This window comes from Macrotis lagotis, chromosome X (genome assembly GCF_037893015.1).
Source record: "Macrotis lagotis isolate mMagLag1 chromosome X, bilby.v1.9.chrom.fasta, whole genome shotgun sequence".
Classification (NCBI taxonomy): domain Eukaryota; kingdom Metazoa; phylum Chordata; class Mammalia; order Peramelemorphia; family Peramelidae; genus Macrotis; species Macrotis lagotis.
Genome location: NC_133666.1, coordinates 600,081,577 through 600,100,262, shown reverse-complemented (window position 1 = coordinate 600,100,262; position 18,686 = coordinate 600,081,577). Strand labels below are relative to the sequence as shown.

At 40.7% G+C, this 18,686-nt stretch overlaps 1 protein-coding gene across 7 annotated transcripts in view; it reads left to right on the top strand.

The window, feature by feature from the left end:
- The window catches only part of NDRG1 (N-myc downstream regulated 1), a 76,598-nt gene extending 58,167 nt beyond the window's left edge, over window positions 1-18,431 (top strand). For all 7 annotated transcript variants that reach the window (XM_074202486.1, XM_074202487.1, XM_074202484.1 and 4 more), the window contains 7 exons: window positions 1,053-1,156; window positions 2,466-2,522; window positions 3,605-3,656; window positions 7,005-7,052; window positions 9,621-9,656; window positions 11,512-11,563; window positions 16,094-18,431. In XM_074202486.1, coding sequence (XP_074058587.1) covers window positions 1,053-1,156; window positions 2,466-2,522; window positions 3,605-3,656; window positions 7,005-7,052; window positions 9,621-9,656; window positions 11,512-11,563; window positions 16,094-16,329 — 585 coding nt within the window. In that variant the 3' untranslated portion in view covers window positions 16,330-18,431. The remainder of the gene's footprint in view (window positions 1-1,052; window positions 1,157-2,465; window positions 2,523-3,604; window positions 3,657-7,004; window positions 7,053-9,620; window positions 9,657-11,511; window positions 11,564-16,093) is intronic.
- The last annotated feature ends 255 nt before the right edge of the window (window positions 18,432-18,686 follow it).

Sequence of the window (18,686 nt, the reverse complement as noted above, 5' to 3'; positions counted from 1 at the left end):
TGCATTCACAAACCCCTTAGAATTTTCTCAGACTAGGAACCCCTTGCTTTGCCCATAGTTATGATATTGAGCCTTTTTGTCTCTGCAGGAGCATTCATGTGGCAGGACAGCTTGCTTCTTGGCCGCCAATTTCTGCCACTTGGTTTTAATCTGAAATAACAGCAGGGTTACTCATAGGCTAATTCTTCTAGTGGTGTTTGTAGCTGTTTGACCTTTTTCCTCCTTAAATAATCCCAGACTCTGTTTTGACAACAGCACAACATGACTAGGGTCTCCGCCTCCTCCTTCTCTAGCCCAGGATGTTACTGATTAGGCAACACTTCCAAGACCATTCCCATCCCTAGGCCTCCCAAGCCAAAAGGGGATTCTTGTTTTGAACTGTTGTTTGGCCAACAATTGGCCCTTCCCGAAAATCAAGAAAGGAAAAAGAAACTGGGTTTCGGCCAACTTGGGGTGAAGCTTCTTGTAGATTGAAATGCTCCTCCCCCACCTCCTGCTTTGTGACTTAAAAATGTCATGGTACTGTAAACTTCAAGGGTAGATGGTAGAGTGGAGAGAGGACTGAGCCTGGAGCCAAGAATTCTGAAGGCTACCCCTGAGTCTGTCTGTAATTGCATCACTTTCCCTTTCTGGGCCTGGAATTTGGATTGGATGATTGCTAAGGTCCCTTCCTTCCCTAAAGGTCACATATTTATAATGCCTTTAATGTTTACAGAATTCTTTCTTTACCATAGTCCCCTGGACTGGCCAGTGCTATGAGTATTATACCCATTTTACAGATGAGGAAACTGAGGCTCAGAGAGATAATAATTGTCTAAGGTCAACTGGTTTGTTAGTAAATATCAGAGCTAGACTTTGAATTCAGGACTCCTGACTTCAAATCTAGAGCCCATTCTGCTGTGACTACCATTTTATAAGCCAGGTAAACCCTTCCCTGATACTTTTCCTCATTGGACAACTTGACAGTGACTTTCCATTCCTTTTTCCTCCTGGTATGGTCTGTTGGTCATTGATAATTTTCTTCCCTCCTCACTCCTTTTTTTTAATTACAGGAAGAAATGCAGAACAACATAGAGGTGGTGCATACCTACCGCCATCATATCATCAATGACATGAACCCAAGCAATCTCCATCTCTTCATTAATGCCTACAACAGGTAACTGTCTTCATGACCCTGGATCAAGTCACTTCCTCTCACTAACCTTCTATTATTAGAAAATGAGGAGGCAGGGCTAGATATGCTCCAGGGTTCCCAACAACTAGAGGTGTGTAGGCTTATCTGTCATGTCTATATTGGTCTCTTGTTTGTAGGTTAGTCATTCAATACTTTTAATGCTCTCAGGGCAGAGTTCAGGATACAAAAGACTTTGAAGGTAAACTCTTCATACCCCTATGTGAAAAATAGATTTATTAGTGAATTTTTGAACCATGGAGTGATAATAGATAGAAGGGTCTGTGGAACATTGAAATGTTAGAACCTAGAATGTTAGAACTAGAGGAGAACTGTGGATGTTGGAATATTACAGTGTTGGAGCTGGAAGATATCTGAAAACTTAGCTAGAAAGAGACCTAATAGGACCTAGAATGATAGAACCTAGAATATTAGTGCTTTTAAGAGACTTAATGGGACATAGAATATTAGAGATAGTATGAACCTTAGAATGTTTTGAAAATGATGTCAGAGGGTGGCTAGGCGGTGCAGTGGATAGAGCACCAGCCCTGGAGTCAGGAGTACCTGAGTTCAAATCCAGCCTCAGACACTTAATAATTACCTAGCTGTGTGGCCTTGGGCAAGCCACTTAACCCCATTTGCCTTGCAAAAACCTTAAAAAATAATAATAATGTCAGAGCCAGAAGGGACCTTAAAAAATATGAATTTGAGATTTGTTAAAGTATCTTTAGAGGTCATCTTAAGTTGAGGAAACTGATCTAAAATTTGCTTGGCAAATCTTCCAAATATTTATTACTTCCCTCTCCTCATCCTTTTGATCTCCAGTGGCTTTGCTGCTTGCAATAGGAAGGGAAAGAGCATCATGGGCAGCACCCTCCTCTTCCTCATGTATAGAACTTCACCATGTTCAATCATTCCCCCACTCAGGACTGTCACAACTTTAAGAATGAGGGGGAGGTATTTGCTCTTTGTGAGAGGTTGTTCTAAGGACCATGAGAAAGTCTATATGTGAAATAGCTATTAATTCTACTTGTTTCCTAAGAAGTGACCACAATTTGGCAGAGCCAGGCTTCCATCAGAAATGTTTCCTCATGACTCAGTGGAACCAAGAAGGCTCAGTAGCCTAGCACCTTAACTGATAGTGATTGGTTTTGTGGGACATTGAGTTGAGTCAGGGGAGGGGGTCATCCCAAAGGGTGAGGGAGGAGGAGGTCTGCTCTCAATCTGTTATTGATCTTTCTGTACTGCCTCTGGGGAGGCAGCATCTGCTAATTATTTTGGCTTATTTCCCCAGTCGCCGGGATCTAGAAATCGAGCGTCCCCTCCCAGGAACCAATGCTGTCACCCTACAGTAAGTGATTATCTTCCATATATCTCTCTGCAGACTGAGTCTTGCTTAGAATTCCCATGATTCCTTCCAAAGTGACTTTTAAATTATCTCATTTAGCTCTTACCATTCTATGAGGTTGATGTTCTCTCCATTCCAAAACTAGCCCAGAGGAGAGAAATCACCCCTTATGGTCAAATTAGTAATGGAGCTGAATCAACTCTAGGTGGTGAAGAGGAAGAGATTATGCCTCAATACACTGTGACCTGGGTTGTGGTTTCCCCATCTATTAATTGGGGGGTAACAATAGCATCAATTCCATAGGATTGTTATGAAGATTAAAAACCTTAAAGTAAAATAGGATGGATGGATGGATGGATGGATGGAGGATGAATGGAAAGAAATAGAATGATGGATAGATAGGCTAAGGGTTAATGCTATTATTAGGTTTTCAGATTTGTAGTCCAGTTTTCTTCCCAATGTGGAGATGTAAAGGATTAGCCAAATATCATGGAAGTCATAAGCAGTTTTCTCTTTAATGAATATCTTGGGTCCTTTTTTTTTGCTATAATTGCCATTTGGTTTTCTTGGGACTAGTACTGGAGACGGTGGTGCCTCCCTGCAAACCATATCAGATAGATGGAGAATGAGCTATAGTTCACATATTCCCCCCAAGTTCCAACCTTCTAGAATAAAGCTAATTGTTTTTTCTGGAATTTTTCCTAATTAAGTACAGTTTTTACCAAGGTAGTATTAATTCTTTATGCACTCAGAGATATTGGTCTATTCTTATATATAGTTGCCCACTTGGTAGGTTGACCAGAAGCCCAACTCTAGACTCAGAAACATTAAATCCATCTATGATTGAAATCCACTTCATATTAAGGCAGAACTTTGTATTCAATTATTAGAAAACTCAAAATGAAGGGGTCCTTGGTAAGGTCCATCTAATTTATATTCATACTAAGATGCTAACATGTTCATGGATTTTGATGAGCAGAAGAGGGTGAGGAGAAAGATAGGACAAACAATATTTGAAGAAATAGAAAGAGATGATGAGGTGTTTATTTAGTATTGACATGTTTCCTTTCTCTGACCATGACTAGATGCCCTGCTTTGTTAGTGGTTGGAGACAATTCACCTGCAGTGGATGCTGTGGTATGTACCATTCAGTTTTTCATAATTATAGCTTTATTATAAAGTAAGAACTTTGTCATCTGGTGTGTTGAAAAGGCCCAGAATGTGAAAAGTAGGTGCAATTATGCCAGCTAATTTACAAAGTAATCCCCTTACCTCAAGTTACTGTCTGAAGTATTTTTTCTGTTTCAGTCTCTCACAGGGAGGTGAGAATTTGATGGCAGTCTGCTCTCATTAGACCACACCTGGTGCACTGTGATTTCTGGGTACCAGTTTTTAGGGAGGGCATGGATAAGAGGAGGGTCATCAGGAAAGTGAAGGAATTAGAAATTATACTTAGTGATGAGAAGTATAAGAAACAAAGGCTGCTTAACCTAGAGGAGAAAAATAATACCTAGAAGGAATGTGATCTTCACCCTTCTTGTATTTGAAGAAGGGTTGGGTAGAAGAGAGAATAATCTTAATTTCTGAAGGCAAACTAGATTATTGGATAGAATTTTAAAAATATTTTATTGATTTAAAAAAAATAACCCTTGTCACTTCCCATTGATAATCTCCCCCCTCTTTCCTCCATAAAGCCATTACTCTCCTTTGTAATAAGGGAATAAGAAAACAAATCAACACTTGTCCATGAATGATAAACTATGCTTCATTATACCCCTGCCAAGAGGCAGCAAACAGCCAGCCATCCTCCCAAATCACCCTAGATCATTGCATTGAGGTCTCTCAATCTTGTTTTTCTTTATATAATTGTGATTATTATGTAAATTGTTCTCCTGGTGATGTTTATTTTGCTCTGCATTGGGGTTGGAAGTTTCAGGTAGGCAGATTTGGACTCAGCTTGAAGCAGTACTTTCTAGTGACTGAAACAACTCCAAATAAAATTGGCTGGCTCTGGGAGAATTTGTGTGTCACTGAAAGTGCTTTAAGTAGGGGCAGGCTGGGTAGCCAACTGTTAAGAAAGGTGTGTAAGGGATGGTATATCAGATGGCTGGTCTCTGGCCCTTGACAATCCTTTAGATACTTTGAATAACACATACAACTCACTATTGCTTACCTAAGCCCTGGGAAGTATAGAAGTCCTTCCTCTTTCTTCCCTTTATGATAAAGAATTCTAAAGATCATCTTTCCCCCTGGCTTTGTGTCTCTTTTGCAAGATCATAGATTCTAAAGTTGGAGGAATTCTTTGAGAAGTTTGAGTTTATCTTCCTATTTTTATAGATGAGGAAATTTGAGGCCTAGAGTCAGAATATAAACAATGAGATTATCTTGCTTAGTCCTTGTAAGAAATGCCTCTTCAATGGACCCCATATGAAAGATGGTTGAAGGAATGCAGTAAATAAATATTTGTAAAGCATCTATTTTGTGCCAGTGTATCAACTACAATTTATTTAGTAAATTCTATGGGTCAGCACTTGCTAAATATTGTGGATTCAGAGTCAAAGGAGGGGTCTTATTTTGCAATGGGGGAAACATTATGCATAGAACAGCATGCCAATATGATATAAACTAGTTAAAAGGAGATAATCAATCCAAGGAAAGCTCTTCTGTGGAAGGTGGGAATTTAACTGGACTTGAAACCAGCAGAAGAGATGAGAGGAGGGGTGAACATTCCAAATATTAGGGGACAACCAGGAAAAAATGAACTGGTGCTGTCTCAGGCCAGGGTTCTCCCCGCCTTCCCCCCCCCCCCCAACACACACTTTGGAGGTTAAAGCTTAGGATGCCCACTTATCCTATTTCTTAGATTCTAGAATTATATGAGGTAGCAGAACTGAGATTTGAAACACAGCTTCTCTGAATTGAAATATTGGCTCTTTCTTGCCTGGCACCTTAATCTTAGACAGCATTTGATGAATATTTGTTGTCTATCAGGGTTTTGGCCATTCTCTAGGAAAGAGCCAATTCTTGACCCTCTTCTAGGCAACTGTGCCCAGGTCCTCTGTTCCTTTCTAAGGTTATTTGGGAGTTTGGTTGTTTTTTAATGACTCCAAGGTGGGTCCACACAGTGTATCATCTTATGGCAGAAGTCACAGTGGCAGGACTGCCAGCCACCTCCTATTCAGAATGGAGAAAGAGTCAAGATCTTGAAATTGGCTATTAAAGTATTTAACTTCTTTCAACTATCCATCTGGGGCTGCTCATCCACTCTTCCCTTGACCTCTCCCCACTAGTCTCAGTCTTAACTCAGAAAACCAGCTGGCATTTTTGTCTGCTGCTGGGAAACCCATCCTCTTGAGGCTTCTGTTGCCTGGCAACAGGACCCCACATCATCTTTCTCTACATCTTCCTGGATGCTATTCATCAGTTGGTTTTTTAATGGGCATTTTTGTTACTTCATTCTTGGGCTTCCAGGTGGTTTGCTGAGCTTTTGGGTCCCACAGCCAAAGCTAGGGGTGCTTGACCCTCTTGTCAGGGCAGTTGAGGGGAAACCCAAGGAAACAATGATTATGCTCAATGCTCAACAGGTGGGTTCAACCTTTTGGGTTTTTACTAGGCTTCTGGGGGGGGGGGGCGTGGAATAGGGAGGGAAAGAAGCCACATAAGTGCTTTTTGATTATCATGCAACTACTCCAGAAGCTAGTGTGGCCTCACTTAGTACTACAATGAGAGATGTGATAAGTCTTTTTGCTGCTCAGATAATGGGGAAGCATAATTTTGAGTTCTGGGTCCCACACATTTTAGGAAAAGACTGACAAACTATGTGTTATCCACAGGGTGGTACCATTTGGAACAGTTAAAGGCCTGGGGATGTTGAACCGAGAGGAGAAAAGGCAAAGAGTAGATGGGAAATGAGTCCTGGCCAACCACTTAATGAGGATGTCAAAAGGGAAATAGCTTTTTAGGTCTCTTTCAATTCTGAAAATTTGTGAAATGGTGTAGAGTTATCATGTAGAAAAAGAAAACAGACTAGGTTTGTTTCTGTGTGGTTCCTGAGCCCAAACCAAGACCAGTGGGTGGGTGTTGGAAGGAGACAGATTTTGCTTCAGTGGATGGAAGAGTTTCATCATAATTAGGACCAGGAATAGAGTGGGCTGCTTAGGAGAGGTAGTGATTCTGTTTATATAGAGACTGAATAACTATTTGTAGGGGCTCTCATAGGAAGGGTCCCAGCACTGAGTTGGGGTGGGAGTTCTTTTCCATCTCTTTAAGCCTGTTAATCTGTAGAATTTTAGAAATAGAAGGGCCTCTAAAGGTAATTCCCTCCATTTTATGCATGGACTGAGGTCCTGAAGATGGTAATGGTTGCCCAATAATTTTAGAAAGAAACTGAGGCCATAAATTAGGAAGGTTTTTTTTTTTAACCCTAGTTGTAGTTAGGGGATTTTGAAAGCAAAGATAAAATGTGCAAATCTTTCTCTTACATAGGTGGAGTGCAACTCTAAACTGGATCCAACCAAGACCACACTCCTAAAGGTAAAATAGCAAATGAATGGGCACTGTTGGATGAGGGGAAGGTAGGGGAAGAGAGGGAAAGACAAGTAAGAAACATTTACTGATTAACTACTTATATTGTACCTATATAAGGAGCTTCATTCTAATGAAAGATCACATATAAAAGGGAGTTGATAAAGTGGGGGTGAAGGGGTGGGAAAACAGGGCTAGACAGAATCAGAAACACACAAGAGGATGAAACTTGGTCAGCTTGGACTGCCTCCAAAATGGAGGCTGCTGGAAGGAACTTACCGGAAGGAAGAGGACCAACATGGTGGATGAATGTTTCAGGGTGAAAATGGAGAATTTCTAATCATGCTGGTAATGCCTGTGGAGTCTGGGTCGGGGTCAGGGACTTGCAGAGGAGTGTGAGAAAGGTACTGGGTTTATTTATTGGATAAGTACAACCTCTCGGGGAATCCAAAGGCAACTGAGCCCAAGTCTAGATCAAAGAATAATAGGAGGGGGAAGGTTCCTCAGCCCATAAACATTATGCCAAATACTATACTAAGTAATGAGGTTAGAAAGATAAATCTCAAACATTTTTTATTTTGAAGGAACCTGTCAGCACGAGTGTTCATTAATATACTAGTACTGATCACTACTGTGTCTCGTGTTCTTCCATAAAATTTCCATATAAAGAACATTTTATGATGGCATGTTTATAGAATAGCCAACATTTTGATAGCACCTACTCTCTGCCAGACACTATGCTAAGAAGATGCTTTACAATTATTAATTCATTTGATCCTCAACTTTGGATCCAGATGGTAAAACTGAAGCAAATGGGTTCACGGGCTTGCCCAGGTTCACAAAGCTAGTGTCTGAGACTGGATTAGAACCAAGCTTTTCTTGGCTCTAGACCCAGTGCTCCATCCTAACTGTTTCAAATTAGAATATAAGCTCTCAGAGGGCAAGGACTACCTTGATCACTTATAGACCTTATCTCCAGGGTTTAGTATAGTGCTAGACACATTTAGCTGCCCAATAAAAATGTAATTTTCCATTTGTTATCCTTTTTTGGATAATAGATCATCTCAGCCTTCAGTCTGGATGCATAACCTTTTTTCAAGCCCACATATCTTTGATGATAGGAGAGAAAATATTTGCCCCTGTAAGTTCCTTAAGGCTTACTAGATATCTCCTCAAAATAGCCCTATGATGTTTATCTCCATTTTCAGATGAGAGGGATGCTCACAGAGGGTCCATGACTTGTCCCTAACAGTGCAGCAGATTTCAGAGAAGGCTGCTTTTTATTCAGTGCCCTTTCCATAAAGGAGGACAGCTGCTAGCCCAGCAAAAGAGAGAGAGAGAGAGAGGAGAGAGATAGAAACGGAGACCTTGGCTCTCAAGGCTATTGAAGGGCAGACCGAGGCACTGGAGTCTAGCCAAGGGCTCTGCTGACTGTCTGTTTGGGAATGTATTCTAAAATGGATTTTTAAAGCTAGCCTGAAGGGGAGTCCAGTAAGCTACTGGTTTGTGGATTTATGTTGCTATTACTTTACAACAGATGTGACATAATAAATTGGTAAAAAATAGCCCATGTGCTTGGAATTTCTGGTGGGTCCCTTGCTGGGGGACAGAGGAAGTCACCAAACTCTTCCTTGCCTGAACATGGGAAGGGGCTAGCAGCTCCATGGGAGGAAGGAAAAGGAGTCACTACAGGTCACCTTCCCCTTCCAAGAAGCCTTTGAGTTTGAGCAAGGAGGGAAGGGCCAAGGCCTCCTATACTTTTAAAATGCAGCTACTTCCCCAAAATGGTTTTAACCCCAAATGACAAGATCCTTCCAAGTCTACTTTGCTGCCTCACTATCCAGATTAATAAGCAGTTATTAATAAGTATCTACTGTGTTGGGCACTAAGGAAACAATTTAAAACCTACTGTCAATTCATATTAATGATTATACGCAAAGTAATTATAAGGTATAATTTCCAGGAGGTGGGAAAGAAAACAGCAAAAAGAAACCAGAAAAATAACATACATGTTAATAAGTATATACAAAGTAATTATAAGATAATTTCCATGAGGAGAGAAGAAACCAGAAAAATAACATACATATTAATAATCATGCAAATAATTATAAGGTAATTTCCAGGAGGTGGAAAAGAAACCAGAAAAATAGCTTGCATGTTAATCATTATGAGGAAATTTTCAAGCAGTAAAGAAGAAACCAATAAAATTGAGAGAAATCAGGAAAAACCTTAGAAAGGAGAAGGTTTTTGAGAGAAAATTAGATTTGAAGACAGATTTGAAGAAAAAACTATTTCAGGTTGCAAAGGTTGCAAAGACCCAGAGCTAACATGTATATAATTGGAATACTGTGCATATAAAAAGCATAGAAGGCTGGTTTGGCTGGACAGTCAAGTCAATGAAGAGAGAATATGGAGATAAACTCCAGTGATATGATTGGAAGCCACCTAATTTAAAAACCGGGACATTCATGATGGTCCTTGCTACCTGAAAAAATTAAGCAAGCACACCCACATGTGGCATAGGTGTATGTTTTCATGCTGTTTTCCCTCATAACCTGATTTTTCTTTTCCTTTTAGATGGCAGACTGTGGAGGCCTGCCACAAATTTCGCAGGTAACATTTGATTACAGTTGACTTTCCAAACAGTACTTAATATCTTTAATGAATATTGCAAAACTAGGAAGTGGGTTTTTACTCCTCAAAACAGAGACAAAAGCTCACAGCTCTGGCTTTAGGAAATCATCAGACCCTTTTCTGCAGAATAGTTTTGCAACAACCGTTCAACCCACATTTTCCCCTCTCCTTTCTAACTGTTCCCCACCTCATCATCTCTCACAGTTTGTTGTCCAGCACTTGGATGACATACATAAAACCAAACCCTGACCATGATAAATGCTCCCACACAATACACAAGGATTCCCACTGGCAGAAATATCTTTTTTTAACTCATTTAGTCAATCTTTTTTTCAATAAGTCCATCCCGTTTCAACATTCCTTTTCTTTTCCCCTTATCCTCCTCCTTCTCTCCTTTCCCCGCTTTCTCCTTTTTCCATCCTCCTCTTATTTCCTCCCCATCTGCTTTCATCTCTTCTTTAATTTCTTTCGATCCCCATCCTTCCCCTCCTCTTTTTATTCATTTTTTTCTTTTTGTTTTAGTTTTTTGTTGTTTTAATGCTTGTTGACCAGATGAAGCTCCCTTCTTTCCCTTCAGAAATCTATTTTGATACTCTCATTCCAAAGATAAGGAAACAGCCCCATAAAAATTGAGGTCCCTTCTAACCCGTGTTCTGCATTTCCTATATCCTCTATCCCATTATTAGTTTGGTTTGTCACTGCCCCAAAAAACCCACCCCAAAACAACCAACTGTCAAACCCTTTATATAATTCATCTTCTCATTTTGGGCTTTGGTAGTACCTAGAAGACGTTTTTCTTGCCAAGCCCCAGCAGGAACAGATGGCCTTTGTAAACATAAACCCGCTTAGTCCTAAGCAGCCAGACATGTTAATACCTGCTAGTTAGACATGTTGGCAAGTTTCTAATGCAGCCTGCCCTCTCTGCCGAAGAGTTGACCGGACATAAGCTCTCATTGGCCTAGTATAACCAGACCTGCTATTAAAGCGATTTAAGTCAATATTTTATTATATAGTCTCTAACCAATATTTCTTCATAGCATTTTATTTTGTAAGAAACAATTACTTATGGTGTAATTTCCCTAAATAGCTGTACTAGTGTTTTGGAGGCAATGAAGGCCAGAGAGTGGGGGGGGGCGGGGTATAAGGGAATGGATTTGCTCCAGAAATCACATTTGCCTCACCCTCTTGAAATCCTTGTGTTGAAATGTTTAGAGTAACTGGGGACAGAGTTCCCAGAGAGATCTCAGAGCTGGAACAGCCCTTAGATGATCCCTATCTTGCTTGAATAGATCTGCCCATTTGGAGAAACTGGGAAATGATGTAGCCAAGACCACAAAGCCAGTGATTGAATTAGTAAGAGCCCTAAACATAGAGTATATAGTGTTGTAGAAGAATCTTAGAGGCAGTCCAGCTTCTACCCAAGAGGAATCTAAGGCTGAGGCAGTTTATATTATATGCTTTGCCCAACTAGTCTGTGATTCAGGCAGAATTTGAACACAGATCTTCCAAAATCCAGGTCCATTTCCTTATTCACCATGTCCATCTGCTTCTCAGATTCTTCTTAGTTTTCTGTTTAACCTAGACTAACCAAACCCTGGAGCATAAACTTTCCAGGCACATAACCTCTGATAAGATCTCATTCCTTGGGATTGAGAAGAGAGTTTTCAGAGGCTATAAGACCCATTTCCTTTCATTTGTCCCATTTCTATGTCCTATACTGCCAAGCTCTGGGCACTTGAATGTGAACCCAAGTTCTCAGTAGAGGCCACAGGATATTCAGGGGAGAGATGACCTTGATTGAACAAAACTTTCCCTTTTTTTCTTTCTCTTGTAGCCTGCCAAACTTGCAGAGGCTTTCAAATATTTTGTCCAAGGAATGGGATACAGTAAGTATATGCTATGCTTGTCTCCCAACACACAGGGGGGTCCCATATCCCCCCTTCCTCCCCCTGTCCCCCTTCTCTCCTTTTTCATCTAGATGTCTATACCCTATTGAGTGTGCATGCTGTTTCCTCTCTGAGACATTTCTGATGAGAATGAAGGCCCCCAGTCCCTGTAGGCCTTATCCAGGATTGGGGGAGTCAAAGTCCAAAATGCCCCCAAATAGATGGACTTGATATGCTCACTTCAAGTGCCCATATATACCATTTATGGGTCCCATAGGACCCACTCAGTCACTGGGGAGCAGATGGAGCACAATTAAGTGAATATTAGTAGCTTACACTTATATAGAGCATATTATAGTTTCCAACAGTCTTGTGTAGTATGTAGAACAAATATTGTCTCCATCTAACTGATGAGATCTACTTGACAGACATCCAAGGTTACACAGATAACAGGGGCAAAGACTGGTCTGGTTTGTTTTTTCCTTTTCTAAGTGAATCAATCCATCAATTTACTTTCAGTGACAACTCATCTTTTCTATTTTTAAATACTTAATTTTTTTAATTAATGTGTATAATTTTGAGCATTTCATTTTTAAAATGCCGAGTTCAAAATTCTCTCCATCCTTCCTTCCCCTCCTTGAGAAGGGAGGCAGTTTTGGTATAGATTATACCTGGATAACTCACGTTTCTATAGCATTTTTTACTGTTTGTGAAAAAAAGTTGGTTTTCCCAACAATCTTATGAGGTAAATAATACAAATATTATCTCTTGGAGGTTGAGGACATGATAGGAATTTGTCTGTGATCTGAGAGCCAGGCCTTGAATCTACTTCTCCTGTTTCTGCTTCCAGTTGCCCATTCTAACACATCTCATTGCCATACAGTGCCTATTTAGCATCCTGTGGTCCATGGTGGTCCATAGTTGCTCTAGAGTCAAGAAGAGACTCACTTTCTTGAGTTTAAATCTGGTCTCAGACATTTGCTAGTTGTGTGACCTGAGCAAATCCTTATCCCTGTTTGCCTCAGTTTCCCCATCTGTAAAATGAACTGGAGAAGGAAATGACCAACTCCTTCAAACAACAAAAGCCTTAAAACACTGGCTGACCTCTCCAGGAGGGAAGTGTCAGACTCATGAATTATATGTTGGCTTATGTTTCTCCTCTTGGGGATAAGTGTTTCAGATTGACTGCCTGGCTTCAAGCCCTGGCTTCACAAAAATGTTTAGCTTTCTGGTGTAAAATGCCGGAAAGAACATAAAAGGGCTTTGAAAGCTGTCAAGCCCTGTACAATTAGCATCTCTGATTACTTATTTCTGACCTATAATCAGGCAGAAGGCCTTAGTTGAACTATTTCATTTTAAAGGAAAAATTTAAGCAGAAGCACAATGCATGAGTTTGCCCCCTCTGTCGTCCTCCCTGAGTCTAAAGTTTGTTCTTCAGCCAGTACAAACACACATATGGCCCAGTTCTGAAATGTGGGCTTGTGCCCAAGACAGATGCTGTGATTTCCTGTGCTCTCTGTTGAGGGCCGTGGCAATGGTAGCTGGTCATGGGCCACATTCTCTAGAATCTTTTCATGAGAGGGACTCCATAGGTCAACTTCATCCGGTCCCCTACCTTCTCTGAGATGAGAAGATAGTACCTTTCATTTTGTGGTTCATTGCCACAAACTTTCTGACACTCTGGGACTCTTCCTGTTGGATTTTGTTGGGAAAGAGAAGAAAACTTGTTGAGCAGAGTAAGAGAATTAAGGCAAGGTGTGATTTTTTTTTTCTTTAAATTTTGTGTGTGACTAGAAGATATTTGGGCACTTAGAACAGATTCCCTTATTTCAACTTTATATCCTAAATGAATCACAAAATGCGAAGGTACTATCTCTCAGGGGGCTAGACAAGTTGACCTATAGAGTCTTTTTCATGAAAAGATTCTAGAGAACATGACCCACAAAATGAATATCTCCATTATGTAATGGGTCTCCCCCCCATCCCCTAAAGCTTGCCCGGGTATCATTTGTTCTGCTCTGTGTGACCCAGGCTCTTTGTCATCTTCTGGTAGTGCATGTCTCTCTGCTCTCCTGTCACCCCCCCCCCCCCCAACCTGATGAGCTAAGAGTGGAAACTCCAACTAACACCTGGTGGCAAATGAGGAAACCAGGGAGACCCACAGAGCCTTTCACATATGTTTACTGGCAAGGTGTGAGTTGGGACTGATTTGTCTTGGAACTGGACTGTGTGTAGGCTTTCCTTCCCCCTCTGCCCTCCAAATGTATGCTCTTGGTTGGGGGAGCAGTAGGGAAAGCAGACACTTATTTTCCTCAGAAAGCACCTGTGCTTTTTCTCAGGAGTCCAATTTGTGGAAGGAGAGGAAAGACAGGACCCCTGGAAACTACTTACTCAGACATTTTTTTATTCCTAAGAGAGGGAAGAGAGTGTGGGGCCAGGGCACAAACCCCAGCACTGGTGAATCACGATGGTTTGCACACAAGTATGGCTGCAGGTGGCCCAATGGATGATGCTGTCAGATGCCTGTAATCACATTGATTTGTCTATTTTTCAACAAACACCACTTACCCATCATGTGCTCAGACTGTTTGACTGTTAGTCACAGTGAGGTAAAATTACCAGTAGAATAGGAAAGATGCAAAAAAGTCTGGGTTAAGAGCCTACTATGTGTGGTTGAAATAGGCAGAAAATACTAGGAGCTTACAATCTAAAGGAGAAGATATGTAAACAAATATCTACAAATAAGCTATGCACAGTGTAAATAGGAAATAACAGAAAAGATATTAGAAGTAAGAGCAATGAGAAAGGCTTCCTGTAGAAGGTGAAATTTTACCTGGGACTTGAAGGAAGCGAGGAAGAAGAGCATTTGAGATAGCCAGAGAAACTGTCCAGAGACAAGAAATATTCTGTGTCTTGTTTGGGAAATTGCAAAAAATCAGAGTATGCTTGGGCGGGGGGAAGGTAGGGGGAGGATGTGATTTTAAAAGATTGGAAAAGTTGGAGGAAATAGTGGAGGTGGGTTATGAAGGGCTTTACACACTAAACAGGTTTTTATAATTAATTTTGGAAGCAATAAGGAGCCATTGAACTTTATTGAGTAGGTAGGTGACCGGAACATACTTGTTCTTTAGGAAAATCCCTTTTAAATGACTGAATGGATGGATTGTAGTGGATAGACACTTGGCAGGTACTTGCAGGCTATTAAAGTAGTTTAGGGCATGAGATGAGAGATGTCCCAAAAGTAAACTCAATGGGTCTTGGATATGGGGCAGGAGAAAGTGAGTATGACACCTACATGTTGAGTTTGAGGAAAAGAGAACCTTTGATGGGGAAAAGTTTGGACCTGCTTAATCTAAAAACATTCCACTCAAGACGGCTTGTAGTCATGTACAGATGGGAAGCTGGAGATCATCAGAGAAGAACTGGATGAGAAGATTAGAGATAATTAAATCCATGAGAGTTGATGAGATCATCAGGTTTCTGGGAGCCATGGTTTTCAGAAAAACATCCATAAGTGGGAAAATGTTGAAGATGGTGGAAAGTCATTTGAATTCATTTTCTATGAGTTCATTGAAAAGAACTAGGTTATGGTTGGCTTTGGTGAAGAAAAGTTCAGGAGGACTGTGAGAACTTTGTTCAAATATTGAACAGGAGGTGGGATTTAGACTTGTTTTGTTTGTCAGAACCAGAAATGGGGGCGGGGTGAAGGGTGGAGAACAGTGGAAGCTGCATAGAAACAATGTTGAAAAAAATCTTGTTAACCTTTAGAGTTGTCCAAAAGTGAATAGTCTGTCTTATAAGATGTTGGTTCTCTTCCTTAGAGGTTTTCAAGCAGACACTGAATATCTTATTTTATTGTGGAGATTTCATTTCAAAATGGCTCTTGCCCACAGGAAGACCTTTCCAACTTTCAAATTTTGCACACCAAAGAATTTATAGCATGGCTTTACAATGTGGAATTCTTTTCTTTTTTTAAAAAAAAAATAACATAAAGGACCTGGGAACACAGAATGTTAGGAGTAAAATGGAGGGGAGTGGAAGGGAAGAGTAGATGGATTAAGATGACTCCCAGAAGTACCTGGGTTCAAATCCAGTCTCAGACACTTAATAATTACCTAGCTGTGTGGCCTTGGGCAAGCCACTTAACCCCATTTGCCTTGCAAAAAAAAAAAAAGATGACTCCCGAGAGATTTAACCAGTAATTGAGAATAGTAGGAAAGTTATTTAGCTTTCTCTGAGCCTCAGATATCCCATCTATAAAATGAAGATCATGAGTTCCATGGTTTCTGAGCTATGGTTGAGTTTCAGTTCTATGGTCTTAGGATTCTTTGTAATTGGGATAACTTTTCAAACCTAGATTGGCTTAAAGGAAAGATGACAACAAATCTGAGAGGGTCAGTAGTCTGGCTATATAGTTAAATAGCTATGTCCCCTTGGGCAGGTAAGTTTTTTAAATGCCCTTTGGATGATGGGAGAGTTGGGCTAGAGAGGACTCATGACTGTCTCCCATCCCCTTCTTGCTTCTTGCAGTGCCTTCCGCCAGCATGACTCGCCTCATGAGGTCCCGTACAGCCTCTGGCTCCAGCGTCACCTCCTTGGAAGGCAATCGCAGCCGCTCGCACACCAGCGAGGGCACCCGCAGCCGCTCCCACACCAGTGAGGGCACCCGTAGCCGCTCCCACACAGACACCCGCCTCGATATCACTCCCAATTCTGGGAGCACCGGGGACAATAGCGGCCTCAAGTCCATGGAAGTCTCCTGTTAAGACAAGGACGCTCTTCGGAGCCCAGTAGCTCCTTCCTGGCTCTGATTTGAACTCTATTTTAAGTAGCTGCCTCCTTTCCCTCCTCCCCCAGCCCCACATCCCACCCCTCCTATATCACACTGCACATAACTCAATATTAATCCAAAGCTTATTTTTTAAGAGTGAGCTCTGGTGAGAACAAAGTGAGGTGGATTGAGGGAGAGTTACTTTGATGTTGGTGGGGATGGAGTGTGGAAAGATACGGGGACCAATCTAAAGCAAGCATCCAGAGATGGGTCTCTTCTTGATTAAATTGTTCACAAAATTCTGGTTGCTGCTGTCTTCTCTCACCCACATCAGACTTGAAAGAAGCATTTTGCCCCCCCCTCCAAAAAAAAGAAAAACCTGATTTAAAAAAAAGTCAAACTTAGGCTGGCCTGCTAAAGGAAAGTCAGATAGGTACAGCCTATCTGCTAACTTTTTTCTTTGCAGCAAAAGGAAAAACTGACCTAGTTTGAAATACAAGCAACACTATTTGGTTGTAAGAAGGGAGAGTCCAGTGCATACTGTGGGTGGCTTTTTTTTTTTTTTAATGAGGGAAAACCGTGAAGCTCACATTTATGCTGGTGGATTTTGGGGGTTGGGTTTTTTTTTCAAACTCAAGCTATCATAATTGTAGTTACTTTAAAATTACATTGTACATTTATAAGCCTTTTAATTTTGAAGCATAAAAACCCATTTTCTTCTAGAGCATTAACATTCAATTAAAATAGCCAGGGTAAGTAAGCATAAGGCTTTAAACATAACAAAAGTGATTGACAGGCTTCTGGTACTTCATGTTGGAGAGATTTCAAGCTTGGCTGTACCTCTCCTTAAAATGTGGTGAGGAACTTTTTTTTCCCTTTGATTCCTATCTTTTTTAAAAGGAATTTTCATTCTTTATTGATTTCACAAGGAACAGTTTCATGACATAACCTGAAAGCTCTATTTCTCCTCCCTGGTCCTAGTTTGCTCATCCTTAAAATGATCTCTAAATTTCCTTCCAACTCTGATGCTCAATGTCCCATGCTTCTCTCTGCCCCTTCCAGCTTAAAACTATATTTTAAGACATTTTCTAACTCTCTTGATGGTCTGTTCCATGCCTTCCCATCTAACAGCCCTTACGTCTTGAATATCACTGATTCTAAGATTATAATTTCATTTATGTGAATATTGAGGAAGAGAGTTGCAGTAGTATCAATCTGTCTGGGGCAGAGGGGCTTGTTTTCTAATCATAACCAAAAGTTGGGGTATAGATTATTTAAAAAGTGGAGGAGGAGGATGACTTGTGTTTTCTATATCAAACAGAAGGCAAACCTTTGTAGTTCTTTGAAGGGAGTATGTATTCTAACATCAGCTTGACTAAAGAAAATAGTACCCCCATTCTCATACCTTGTTCTCCCCCCCTCCAAAAAATAACTGGAATCTTGTGTCCTGAAATTAATTTGCCTCTCAATTCTCTTGTAAAGAATACATCTTAGAATGATATCCATGACTTTTAAAAAGACAGCTGTAAATTTTGACTTTGGCATAATGTTATTTGCTTAGAACTATTTTCTGAAAAGAAGGGTTTTGGTTGTGATCAGTAGAGAGAGAATTCTTGGGAGGGGGTTGGGGGTGGAAATGGTGGGGGCTGTTAAGATGTAAGGATTCTGGAATTCTTGCATTTTTTCAATGAACTCACCATTTTGAAGAAAGCATTGTCAAAGCAACCAATTATAATGGTTTTTCATGGACTGCTGGCTTTTGGATCTGTGCTTTGGCTAATTAATGAATTTTCCTATTGAAAGGATGTTAATTGCAAATCAGCTTTTGGGGCCTGATGACACCAGACGCTTTCAGAGTTGGTAGAAAGTATGTTTTTTTAGGGAGGATAGCAGGCTTGGGGTGATGTCACTTGACTTCCTGGGAGTCTCCATGGTCAGAGGCTTCTCCCAGTTCTTGTGTCAGAAGAGTTGGTGAGGGAGGCAGAAGTGGCTGAGAAGCAGAGGTGGACAGTGTGCTATCAAGTCTTGCCAAAAAAGGTTTCCTAATGAGATATTTGTATTTATTTCCAGACCAATAAATTTGTAACTTTGCAGTTCCTTGTGTCTTTATCTTTGCTTTATACATCGACTTTATACATAGACCACAGGTGCTGGGCTATTAATAATAGTGTATATTTTATAGTAATTGACAGTTTAGAGTTAACACTTTTTTTTGATCCGCAAAAATAACTTCTTTTTGGAATTACAGAAGTAAAGGTGGTGGTTTGTTTCTACTTATTGGATGAGGAAAGTGGGGCTTAGTGAGGTTCTCCAGGCAGCCCCAGATCATATTTACTGTTCTTGAATAAAATA